Source organism: Pristis pectinata, chromosome 5 (assembly GCF_009764475.1).
Source record: "Pristis pectinata isolate sPriPec2 chromosome 5, sPriPec2.1.pri, whole genome shotgun sequence".
Lineage (NCBI taxonomy): Eukaryota > Metazoa > Chordata > Chondrichthyes > Rhinopristiformes > Pristidae > Pristis > Pristis pectinata.
Window position 1 is genome coordinate 35,075,756 of NC_067409.1, and position 13,845 is coordinate 35,089,600.

General features: G+C 41.6%; 1 protein-coding gene across 1 annotated transcript in view; it reads left to right on the forward strand.

The window, feature by feature from the left end:
* Positions 1–13,845, forward strand: part of LOC127570529 (alpha-2,8-sialyltransferase 8F-like) — a 75,784-nt gene that overhangs the window by 37,708 nt on the left and 24,231 nt on the right. Inside the window, exon 6 of the mRNA XM_052016182.1 lies at positions 1,992–2,081. Within this exon, the coding sequence (XP_051872142.1) occupies positions 1,992–2,081 (90 nt within the window). The remainder of the gene's footprint in view (positions 1–1,991; positions 2,082–13,845) is intronic.

The window sequence follows — 13,845 nt, forward strand, 5'->3', positions numbered from 1 at the left end:
CGTGGCGTTCTTAAGGCCGAACGGCATTCGAAGGAAATCAAAGAAGCTGAATGGAGTGATAAGCGCAGTTTTGGGGATGTTATCAGGGTGGACCGGGATTTGGTGGTACCCCCGGACGAGGTCCACCTTGGAGAAGATGTGGGCCCCGTGTAGGTTTGCCGCAAAGTCTTGGAGGTGAGGGACGGGGTAGCGGTCTGGGGTGGTGGCGTCAATCAGCCTGCGGTAGTCGCTGCAGGGCCTCCACCCACTAGTGGCTTTGGGGACCATGTGCAGTGGGGAGGCCCAGGGGCTGTCTGACCTGCGAATGATCCCCAGCTCCTCCATGCGACGGAACTCCTCCTTTGCCAGATGGAGCTCATCTGGAGGTAGTCATCGTGCTCGGGCATGAAGGGGTGACCCTGTGGTAATGATGTGATGCCGCATCCCGTGTTTGGGCATCGAATTTGTAAACTAAGGTGCCAAAACCAATCGGAACTCAGCTAGGAGCTTGGTGAACTCGTTGCCAGACAGGGAAACGGAGTCCAGACGTGGGGCTGGTAGGCTGGCTTCTCCCAGGGGGTAGGTTTGGAAAGTTCTGGAGTGCACTAGCCGCGTCCCTCGCAGGTCGACTAACAGGCTGTGGGCCCAAAGGAAATCAGCTCCCAGGAGTGGCTGGGTGACGGCGACAAGGGTAAAGTTCCAGGTAAAACGGCTGTCGCCGAATTGTGATTGAACTGTATGGGTACCGAAAGTCCATATCGTTGTGCCGTTTGCGGCTTTGGGTGCGGGACCCTGTTGCCTGCTACGAGTGTCGCAGCCAGTCGGGGGCAAAATACTGACCTCTACTCCAGTATCGACGAGGAAATGTCGCCCAGATTGCTTGTCCCAAACGAATAGGAGGCTGTGTTGGCGGCCAGCCACTGTAGCCATCAGTGGCGGCTGGCCCTGGCGTTTCCCTGAAACTTGCAGGGTGGGCGACATCGATGGGCCTCTGCGCCCCACCTCTGATGGTAGAAACACAGCTGGTCGCCAGTGTCGTCGTCTGTGTTTCTGGGGTGTGGTCGCTCGGTTGCTGGGACTGGTTTAGGTAGGCGTTGGGCTCGCGGTCTGGCGGTTTGGCCGACAGATGACCCGCTCTCGCGTTTGGCCTTCCACGGGACATCTGCCCGGGCGGCTACCTCACATCGGTTGCTGAAATTGGCATCGGCCAACAGCAGGTGAATGTCGTCGGGTAGTTGTTTGAGGAAGGCATGTTCGAACATGAGGCAGGGCTTGTGTCCCTCAGCCAAGGCCAGCATCTCATTCATCAGGGCCGATGGGGATCTGTCCCCCAGGCCATCGAGATGAAGCAGGCGGGCGGCGCGCTTGCGATGGGAGAGGCCGAAGGTCCAAATAAGAAGGTCTTTGAAAGGCGGGTACTTGCCTTCCTCCGGAGGAGACTGGATGAAGTCTCTGACCTGGGCAGCTGTCTCCTGGTCCAGAAAGCTGACCACGTGGTAGTACTTTGTGGAGTCGGAGGTGATCTGCCGAAGTTGGCATTGTGCTTCGGCCTGGTCGAACCAGACGCAGGGCTGAAGCGTACAACAGGTGGGCAGCTTGAGTGCCACTGCGTTGGCTGCTGCGTTGTTGTCCATTGTGTGGGTCCAAAATCCGTTTGGACCGTCGGGGTCACCAATGTAGCGGCTGCTACTGCGATGTGAAAGTAAGACAATAGTCGATGAGCTGCAGAACCAAACTGATTTATTTTCCCGCCTTTCACGGGCCTTTTAAGAGGAATGGTTCCCGCCCACCGAAAACAGAAATGACGTATGCGCTACGTCATCAAACTTTTCCCACGCGCGGGTTCTCCCCGTCGCTCAGGGAAGACAAAGGCCCAGCACCATCTTTGGCCTCGCCGCTCCGACGACGCGCGACCCAACCACTGAGCCGGTTTGCTTGTTCGGTCAGTGAGTCACTACAATGCAACATTAGTTTAAAAAAAAACAATTTTTAAAAAATATATTTGTTTGCAGGTGTAATCTGCCCCCTCTTATTGATTATAAGGATGATGTGGGAACTAAAACAAGTGTCGTAACATCCAATCCATCCATCATTATAAGCAGGTGATTATCAATTTGTATTTATTTGCATTCTAAAAATAAAGAGAAACGTGTGTAAGATGGAATCGGGGAAAAGGAGAGCTGTGAAGTGAAAACAAATGTATGTTGCTGCCAATCTCCTGATTTTTCAGCAATTTTTCTTTCCTAACTTTTTTCTTCATCATTGCATTCTGAAGGAATTAGATGGGTTCATGCGAACAAGGGATTGCATTGCACCCTGGTGTACATGTCAATGAAATAATCTGAATCATAAGCAACACACAAAATGCTGGAGGAGCTCAGCAGGTCAGGCAGCATCTGTGGAGAAAAATGGACAGTCAATGTTTCAGGTCAAGACTGTCGGATCCGGTTATTTTCGAATCCACAGGTTCTTTCAGAGGTCCAGGAATGAGTTGAAAACAACATGGTGCTTCACAAAGTTTTATTGGAAAGTTTAAAACAAAGAAACAGTCACAGAGCACATGGCACCAGCTTTGATGAGCCAAGACAAAGGGAACAAAAAGCTCAGGCCGGGGGGGGAGGAAGTGCAAGCGAGAGATTAACAAAAAGTAACACCTTTTATACCTGAGATAAGAGATGCTCCTTGGCTAACAATAGTCCAATCAGGAAACCTATTAGATACTTGTGGCCAAACTAACAATGAAAAAAAACACATATTCACCTGATGGACAAACCAATAAGCTAGCAAGCGGTCATTCCTCGTGCAGCCACTTGAGGTGTATTAAACACTATACATGTTAAAAAGCTAATTAAAACAGTCAAATTCAACAATCCCCCCTTTGATTCTAAATCACACATTTAGAATTATTATATAATATGTACAAGAATATACACATGTCCTTCAAAGCATTTGTAGCCTTGTGTAGATTCTGTAGAGTTGCTGCAAGATGTCCTTGCTCTTGTACCCAAATCCTCTTGCAATAAAGGCCACTGTACCATTTGCACTTCTAACTGCTTGCTGCACCTGAACACTTTCAGTGACTGGTGAAAAATCCATGACTTGTTGCACCTCCCCTTTGTCCACTCTATCACATTCAGGTAACAACATCTCCTTATCAAAGTGGATAACGGTCACATTTATCCATATTATACTTTTAAAAATGGGGTTACTGCTCCAGAGTCTGAAGAATTTTGGCAGATGACCATTAGGACACCCATCATTTCCAGGCCTACTTCCTTTGTTATTTTGTGATGTAGATTATCAGACCCTGGGTATTTGTCATCCCTTAACTTCATGAATTTCTCTAGAACCATACTCCTTTAGTATACTGCTATCCTTTGTTCTTCTCACTGTCTAATTCCTAAGTTTCCTAACATATCTAGAAAGTTATTTGTATCCTCCTTTGTGAAGACAAATCCAAAGCATGTGTTTAATCATTTAGCCATTTCTTTGTTTTCAATTATAATTTCCCTAGATTCATACTGCAGGGGACCCACATCTGCCTTCCTAACCTTTTTCCCTTTGCATCTGTACAGAACATTTTACAGTCAGTTTTTATGTTCCCTGAAAGCTTCTCTCATTCTCAGTATTTCCTTAGAATCTTTTTGTCCTCCTGTGTTGAATTCTAAACTGCACCCATCTCCAGGCAAGTTGCTTTTTCTGGACATCTTTAGATCTAATACTATCCCTAACTTCCTTCATGAGCCACAGTTGAGCCCTCTCTCCTGCCTTATTTTTATGCCAGAATAAATAGTTGATGTAATTTATCTACTCACTTTTTGAATTTTATCCATAGCCTATCCACATCAACCCATTTAGTAAAATTTCCCAATCTATCAATTATTTTGTACCTAGTACCCTTGACATTTCCTTCGTTCAGATTCAGGACCCCTAGTTTCTGATTCTACTATTTCAATTTTCATCTTAATGAAGAATTCTGTCATTAGATTGCTCTTCCATAAAGCACCACACACACCAAGATTGTTAATTATTCCTTTCTTATTACCTGAACTAGATAGCATGTTCTCTTGTTGGTTCCCTCATGTACACACTCCAGGAATTCCTTCTCTGCAGATTTATTGCTAATTTGGTTTGACACTCATCATTACAGTTATATCCTCCTTGTATGCACCTCTAATTTTCGGTTAATTCCATCCCCCAAACCTCTTACTTTTGGGGACCTATAGACAATCCCATCAATGTTTTCTGACCCATGGTGTTTCTTAGCTTGATTCATACAGATTCCACATCATGATAAAGAATAAAGGGACGTCCCTTTAAAACTGAGATGAGAAGAAATTTCTTCAGCTAGAGTGCAGTGAATCTATGGAATTCATTGCCACAGAGGGTGGTGGAGGCCAAGTCATTGGGTGTATTTAAGGCAGAAAGTAATAGGATTGGTGAAGGGGTTAAGGGTTACGGGAGAAGGTGGGAGAATGAGGTTGAAAAAAAGACGCAATTGAATAGCAGAGCAGAATTGATGGGACGAATGGCCCAATACTGCTCCTATGTCTTACGGTCTTATGATTTTCCAATCTGACATCTTTGCTCACCATTGTATTGATTTGCTCCTTTAACTCACAGCACCACCCCACTTCCTTTCTCTTTTTGCCAAATCTTCCTAAATATTGAATACCCAGGATGTTTAATTCCCATCCTTGGTCACCCTGCAGCTGTCTCTGTAATATAACAATAGCACTTTTATGTATCTGAACTGTTAATTCTTCTACTCTACTACAAATGAGCTGTATATTGAGACACAATACTTTTAGGTGTGTCTTTTTAATGAGCTAAGATAAGGTTTCTTTATTAGTCACATGTACATCGGAACACACAGTGAAATGCATCTTTTACATAGAATGTTCTGAGGGCAGCCCGCAAGTGTCTCCATGCTTCCGGTGCCAACAGTTAGCTTTTTTTTGCTGCCATTCTAGTTTAAACCCTCCTTCTAAAATGTTCAAGATAGTTATTTCTGTGTACACCACTACAGAAACATGAATTGGTTTTATGCACAGTTAATCTTACAAAACAAAAACATGGCCATTTCAGTGGTATGCTAAGGACAGAGCAAACATGCCCTTTCAGCAAATAAAACTCCATTTGATATCCTTGGCATCAGTGACAGCGAGTGAGATAATGCATTACATCTTCTTTATGTTGCCAGATTTGTGTTATGAAGAGCTCTTTTGGGAGTAGGACTGTGCCCCTGCCCTTTCATTCATTTAGAGTGATTCATTTACCACCTGACATTTTCTTGATTAGTAATATCAATAATTTCTCCTATACTTGCTCTCTGTGTTCAGCCTAAAACTATCTGGGTGGGGTAAACCAGATAAGGCTCACAGTGCAGCACAACCGAGAACACTTTTAAAAGTCTATTTGTAATGTTTCATCAGATTTTAATAATATATAAATACAAACACTACAAGTGGTATGACATAAGGCATTACTTGAAATTCCAAAGCTATGACATAATATATTGCAAATTACAGTACTCTAATTGATCTCTGCATTTTGTACCTTATGCAGGTTTAATCCTTAACTATAGCATTTCTCTCTCTCTCCCTCTCTCTATACAGGTGGTAAATTCTCTTTGTAATTCTCTTTCACACTACCTTTTAACTCCAAATATTACTTATTCTTGAACTGTAGGTAATTTTAAGTAGAACTCAGCATAGCAACAACTCAGGATTCACTGTCTACAGCTCCTTGCAGGTTGCCCTCTCTCTCTCTCTGAATTATTTTTATTTATAGTCCAAAAATCACACCCATGACAATTTAATTGATGCAAATTTCCCTTTTGATTATACCATCCCCAGTCTGTTTGTCTGATATAGGAACGTTAATGCCCAACTATTTGTACAACAAAGTTGTTTTCATGGAGAAAAGTTTAAATGTATTAGCAATCTTAATGTTGTTAATTGGAGCCATGTTGTTTATGCAACTTTGGTGCTATTGTCTCATATCAGGGGTCTAAAAGGCAAGCTAGTGTTTGCAAGGATTTCCTTTCCAGCTTACAATCTAAAAGGTCCAGCACTGACATTGGGTTCTACACAGCATCTTGGGATGGGATTTTCAGTCCATTTTTGGTCAAATTAGATTCACCATGAGTTATACATAAGTATAGTAATAAGGCTATAGGTAAGTCTTTGTAACTCTTTCTTTGTTGAAGAAGTGGGCAGAGCTGAGTTTAAGAAGCTCTTTTGTCCCCATCATTAGCTTGGTAATATCTAATAGGTTTCACAAGCTGCATTTGTTTCTGCATGCCATGAACCCCCCCAACAAATCCCAGACTGAGCCAAAGACCCTGTTCATTCCTGGATTCTCCCTCTGATAGAGCCCAACTCCCTCTAGTATGACCGTCCATCATCAGCCCAACCATTGCCTCCAGTAATCCGGCCAACCTCCATACGTCTCCCTGATCAGCAGCCGAACCAACTCTCCTGATTCCCTGTCTGAACCCCTCCCCCACCCACAATCCTCTCTCTGACTCTCCCTTCCCATTTTGAATCTGCCACATACCAAATAAAACATTCTTTCCCTGTAAGGTGCAACTGCTGGGCTAATGCTCATGATTTCTCCAGTGTAGAGTGGATCAGATTCTGAACACCTAATGTAGTACACTAGATTGTAAGAAGTGTCAGTGAATAGCTGCTTCACCTGGAAAGAGTGCTTGGGTCCCTGGATAATGCGAAGGAAATACGTGAATGGATAGGTGTTGCATCTCTTGCAGTTCCACAGGAAAATGCTGTGACAATGGGACCAGTTACTGGGGACGGAAGAGCAGATGAGGGAGTTGTAAGTGGAGCAATCCCTTTTGAAATGGTGAAAGGAGGGGTGTGGTGGGGGGAAATGAGTATGGTGATGGAAACTTGTTGGAGTTGACAAAACTGGGCAATGTTATTGATGGGTTAAATCACTGTAGAACAGTGTGATGTCTTTGTAAAATGATTTAGTGTGTTTCAGAACCAGGTTTTGTCAAAAAATGAATGACGAGCGAGGTAAAGGTACAGAGATGTGGACCAATGTGACACTAAAGTAAAAAGCATAGACTAGTGAATCAGATGAATGGGAGAAATAAAAAGAATAGGTAAATATTACAAAGCACAACTACAAAAATGAATTGGAAAAGAAAAGGGATTTATTTTTTTTCCAATTACGTCACAAAGAAAAGGATGGTCAGGAGCAGTGCTTGCTTCTTGCAAACAGATTATGCCAATATTATAAAAGAAAAGTAGTGAACATTTTAACTGTTATTAGTTACGGTGGATAAAAGGACAGCAACATCTCTTAAGCAACTAATTTTGAGTCAGGGTAGGGACAGGGTAATAATTAAGAAGAATACAGTGGCACTGAAGACCAGGGACTAGATGGTTTTCACCTCAAGGTTCTAAAGAAAGAAGGTGACCTGACTTTAATTTTTAATGTTCTCTCCATTTTTTTTATATTGGAAAATGGTACATGTCACTTTGGTATTAAGAAAGTTGGAGTTGGAGGAACTGAACACTTCAGAGAGAGCCAACATACATGGCTTATTCATAAATTGGTGGGTTCAATATGGGGTGTGCAGATTAAAAATTCCAAATAATAGGCAGACAATGCAGATGGAATTTAATAAAGGGAAGTGTGAGACGATACACTTTGGCAGAAAGAATAAGGAGAGACAATATGGGCTAAATGGCACAGAACTAAAAATAATCATATATATGTTCAAAAACTGTGAAGTTGCATTGAACCTGTTCATAATGCTAGTTGAGCCACAGCTAGAATATTGCTATCTGATTCTGGTTACCACACTTTAGGGGTGTTAAGGTCTTGAGAGGGTTCAGAAAACTCATGGCTCCGGGTACAAAGGATTCAGGGACTGTTCTAAATGATTTTACTCTGCTTTAAAGAAAGGTGAAAGATTGAAATTTGAGAATTATTAACTAATTAGCTTGATGTCTAGTTGTAAAGTTACTGTAATTTATAATTAAGATTAGAATGACGGAGAACTTCTAAAATTGGCAGCAGATCAGAGATGACCCATGTGGTTTTGTAAAAGGATGGCTTGTGCCTGCCAAGTCTGATAAATTCTTTCAAAGACATAACAAATGGTGCTAAAAGAATGTCTATGGATGCTATTTAGAGAAGCTTTTAAAATGTATTCAATGAAGTCTCTTTCACAATCAGTCTAGTTGAGGCTCATGGAATTGGAAGCAAAATTGACAAGGAATTATTCAGATGAATTGAGCTGACTGATAGCCAATAGTTCTGAAGACAGAAAAACAAGACATGCTGGAGGTCAGGGACTGAAACGTCTGACTGTTCACTTCACCACTGGACTCAACTTTGAGTCCAGTGACAGAATAGTGATGTGTTGGATATCTGTAGTTTAATGTCAGAAGCCAGGAAAATAAACCATCGACCTTCTCCCCAGGATCCATCCTTTCAGATGGTGCTGACCACAGAACCACAGTTCATTTTCCCTGAGGATGAATGTATTAGGTATGCTTCCTGGATACTGTATATGGCATTCATCATCAGGAAAATCTTATGATGATCCACAACCACCGGAACATCAAGGGAATAATCACTTTTAGTTGAGGAAAGGATTAGTTCATTAGGAGAAGTCCTTATGGGCACATGGGTGCAGCCAATGGTTGTTTACACTAGTGGAAGTCAGTTATACTGTCAAATCCCAACGCCCAAGGTGTCTTCTGCTCCTCACTGAAGTCAAAAAATCTTATGCAAATTCAGTGCCAGGGTGACTTCTCTCATGCTGCAGTGAGCAGCAGCTTGGGAGATAAGGAGATAATCCACTGTGGCTACATGAAAAGGATCCTGTGATGAGGGAGTTGAGAGGCAACATGACTTTGACCTCTGTGAAGCGTGCAGTCCACACATGAGACCGTGGCCGGAGGTCTTAATACAGAATGTGACATGAATCAGCTATTGCAGCTGTGAAAACCTGAACTTATGTAAATGCTGTTCACCAGAGAGGTCCAGGTAAGATATGATGTCTCCTAAAATTCAGGCACTCACTGATGTGCATTTCTTCATCTCCTGCCCTATGATACCTAACCCCTCTGTGTGGCTAATCATTGCCATATCAACACCTCCACTAATGGAGTACTGCCAGAGGGGTCACCATTGAAGGATTACCTCACCAGCTGTATGTTGGAAATAGCACTCACTGTTAGCTGTAACATACTCTGTGGATTGTTAAAGGTGAGGTCTGAGCATTGTCACAAGTCAATACCAATGTGACTTGGCATTTTCAGTCAGTTCTGAAAATGCCAAGTTACATCTCCCAATGCCTAAATAGCAGGAAAAGTAAAAAAGTAGTGCGATGTGCTGCTCATTGAACTCTGTTTAACAACAATCAAAATCACATGCAAAGTTCCAATTTGTGCCATTCAGGGCAGAAATTGGCATTGCATGAATAGTGATGACATTAAACTTGGGTTGTTTTCTCTGGAGTGGTAAAGGCTGAGGGGAGACCTGATAGAGGTTTATAAGATTAGGAGAGGCATAGACAGAGTAGATAGCTGGTATTTTTTTCCCAGGGTCAAAATGTCTAATACCAGAGGGCATGCATTTAAGATGAGAGGGAGTAAGTTCAAAGGAGATGTGTGGGGCAAATCTTTTACGCAGAGAGTGGTGGGTGCCTGGAATGCACTGCCAGGTGTGGTGGTGAAGGCAAATACGATAGAGGCATTTAAGAGGATCTTAGATAGGCACATGAGTGTACAGAGAATGGAGGGATATGGATATTGTGTAGGCAGAAGGGATTAGTTTAGTTAGGCATTTAATTACCAGTTTAGTTGGGCACAACATTGTGGGCCGAAGGGCCTGTTCCTATGCTGTACGGTTCTATGTGTTACTGTAGTTGCATATCTGGTAAATAGCATGTAGACATATCCAAGCCAATTTCCTATTTCACCTGTATGTGATTGCTGAGGTGATTTTACTTACAAGTTCTCCTGGTCACTTGCCAAAATTATTTTGGGAGACTGATAATTGCCCTGAATTTGAATGCCTTAATGTAAATAAGTATTATTTATTTTAAGTATTTATTTTACAGGTTTAAAAATCTTGACTTAAAGAGAAAACCATTTATGGACCATATATCTGCATATGAAAATGCATTTATTCTGTTGCCTGCGTTTGCTTATTCATTTTGTACTTCACCTTCGTTTAAAGTTTTATACACTCTACAAGACTTTGGAGCGAAACAGCAGGCAATATTTTTAAATCCTTCATATATTAAGTCTATCACTAAATTCTGGATAGATGAAGGTATAAAAGAGAGTCATCTTTCTAGTGGTTTCATAATATTAAGTGCAGCATTGGAGATGTGCGAGGAAGTTCAGTTATATGGATTCTGGCCCTTCTCCAAAGACATAGATGGAAACCAGTTCTTCCACCATTACTACGACAACGTGTTGCCAAAGAAATTTCACTCATTGCCTGCTGAGTTTTACAAACTTATGCATCTTCACATGAAAGGCATTGTGAAATTGCATGTTGGGAACTGTGAAAAAGTAAGAAGTTGATAAACTTGAAACAACAAAGCTTCTTATTTTGTGATTGAAAAGCAAAATAACTGCAGATGCTGGAATTCTGGAATAAAACCCCAAAATATTGGAGATACTCAGCAGTTCAAGCAGCATCTCTGGAGAAAGAATCAAAGTTAACATTTCAGAGTTGAAAGGTGATCGAGCCAAAACATGTTTACTTTTCTCTCTCCAAATGCTAAGTATCTCCAGCATTTTCTGATTTCCTTCACTCCTTTTGTGATTCAGCTTTAAAATATGGTGCAACTGTTTCTTTTTAAACAAATAATTTTATTGATCTTTGGGGAAAGAACTTCCTATGTTGTGAGCCCAGACGTTAGTAATCAGAGTTTGTCTCGAGAGACATACCTTGTTGACAGCTTGAATTTGCAAGTTCTTCAGGGAGAAAGTTCTCTTTGTATGCATTGAGGTGATGGGTATGCTGCAATGGGATAATGAGGTTCTTCTACTTTGTTTACTTTGATGGATTCAGTGATGTAAAAGGGGATGTTATATCAGGATGCATCAGTGCATGTGGATTTTCATTCCTGAATTCTTATGAATGTAATGGTCTATTATTGGTAAAGAATAAGGGGATGGATGAGATTCCCTGAGCACCACTGGAGCATGAACTGTTTTGTCACAGAAAATAGTTGATGCAGAAACCATTGCTTCTTGGATGATTATTTGACATGGTTGATCATAGGAACGAGGTAAGATTAATGTCATAGCTGAGCTAACTTCATTCATCCACCTTGCCTCTGTATCCCTTAAAATATATGTCAGACAAAATTCTATCAATCCCAGATTTTAAATCATTAATTGACTTTCTGCTACAGGTTTCTTTGTGCAAGGGAGGGATATATGGTTGTGATTGACCAGAGAGTTAAGTAACTAAATTCTTATATTCAGATTCTGATTAATAGTATTTTGATTTTGAACACCAAGTTGTAAGGAATTGTGAATATTATAAATTTACAGCTAAGAAAATGTACATTGATTGATGGTCTTAGCAAACCTGTATGACATGCAAATAATAAATTGAATGATGTTCGAAGTCTGTATTTTATATCATCTCCAAAATAGATCTAATCCTTAAGACTTTAATATAACTTGAGCTATGTGGACAATTATGGAATTGCAAAATGTTTGCAACACGGAAGGAGGTCATTCAGCTCATATTGGCTCCACGTATGAACAATCCAGTTCATCTCTCGTCATAACCCTGCAAATTATTTCCTTTCAAATACTTATCGAACTTCCTTTGGATGTTCCGAAAGTATCTGCATCTGCAACTCCCTGGCAATAAAAAAGCTTTTATGTCAGTGCCATGTTTCTGCGCTATCACTGTATCTCTTTATTGCCTTAATGTCTAAAACTCGACCCATCTCTGTCTTCAATATACTCAGTAACAACTTCCATAGCTCTCTTCAGTAGAGGCCTTCAGAGATTAGTGAGCTTCTGAGTGAAGTAATTGCTTCCTGTCTTTGCCGATTAGCTGACTTCTTGTAGTGAGATTTTTCCTGGTTCTAGGCAGCCAGCCTAGGGAAACGCCATTCATTCATCTATCCTGTCAAGCCATATAAATCACTTCATTTTTCTCCACTCTATAGGCTCAGTTTGCTTAATTTCTCCTTGTATGACAAACCTACCTTCCCTGCGATTAATCTGACAAACCTTCACTGCACTTCCTAATTACCCCCATATCAATCCTTAAGTAGGATATTCTAGATGCAGTTTCACCAGAGCTTTACACAATTGGTGAAGGATATTCCTACTCTTGTCATCTGATTCTCTAGCAATAAACATTATCATATCCACTTGTATGTGGCTTGCATGTTACTTTTCAGTGTGTTGTGTACATGGGCACTCTAGCTTTCAATTTCTCAGTATTTAAAACAAAATACTCTGTCTTTCTGATTTTTCTGTCAATGTGGATAATATGCATTACATCCTACCTGGCTTATTCCTGCCCATACACTTAATCCAGTTTATATCCCCCAGAAGCCTCTCTTGACTCCTCCTCACAATCCCATTAATCTCCCTCTCCCACCCTCTCATGAAACTGAGAGATACTTTCCTTTCAGATACTTACCCAACTTCCTTTTTTGTCATCAACAAATATGAATATATTATTTGACATACTCATCCAAATTTATTGATATAGATCATAAACAACTGGGACCTCAGCACAGATCCATGTGACACTTTATTAATTACACAAAATGTAACTGTTCCATTTATCCCTGTCCATTAACCGAGCCTCAGTCCAAGCCAGTATATTATCCCCAAAACCTTGTGCTCAAATTTTATTCAATAATCTCTTGGATGTCACCTTACCAAAAGCTTTTTGGAAGTCTAAATACACCGCATTAACGGGTGCATCTGTTCTGCTTGTTACAACCTCAATATTTGCTCTATTTTACCCTCTATCTTTTTAGTCATGCAGCAACTCTGCATTTAATTTCCTTACACTTGTTCCCCCTGGAAATGTGCCAAGATTGTAAATGAAAGATCTCTACTTTCAATAGATCACAAGATCACAAGATAAGGGAGCAGAAGCAGGCCATTCGGCCCATCGAGTCTGCTCCAAGGAAAAGGGAAAAAGAAATGGGGTGGGAAAAAAAGAGAGAAAAAAAAAACTATTCTAATCCCATTTGCCAGCCTTATCCCCATATCCCTTGATACCCTGACTATTTAGATATCTGTCTATCTCCTCCTTGAATACCCCCACTGATCTGGCCTCCACTGCTGTGCGTGGCAAGGAGTTCCACAATTTCACCACCCTCTGGGTAAAGAAACTTCTCCTCATCTCTGTCTTGAAACTGTACCCTCTAATTCTAAGATTGTGCCCTCTGGTCCTGGACACGCCCACCAAGGGAAACAGCCTAGCCACATCTACTCTATCCTTACCTGTCAACATTTTAAATGTCGCTACGAGGTCCCCTCTCATCCTTCTGTACTCCAGCGAGTACAGTCCAAGAGCCGACAAACGCTCATCATACTTAAGCCCTTTCATTCCTGGAATCATTCTCGTAAATCTCCTCTGAACCCTCTCCAACGTCAGCACATCCTTCCTAAGATGCGGGGCCCAAAACTGCGCACAGTATTCCAAATGAGGCCTCACTAGCGCCCCGTAGAGCCTCATCAACACTTCCTTACTTTTATACACTATACCTCGCGAGATGAATGCCAACATAGCATTCGCTTTCTTAACCACCGATCCAACCTGGTGGTTAACTTTTAAGGTATCTTGTATGAGTACCCCCAAGTCCCTTTGTACTACCGC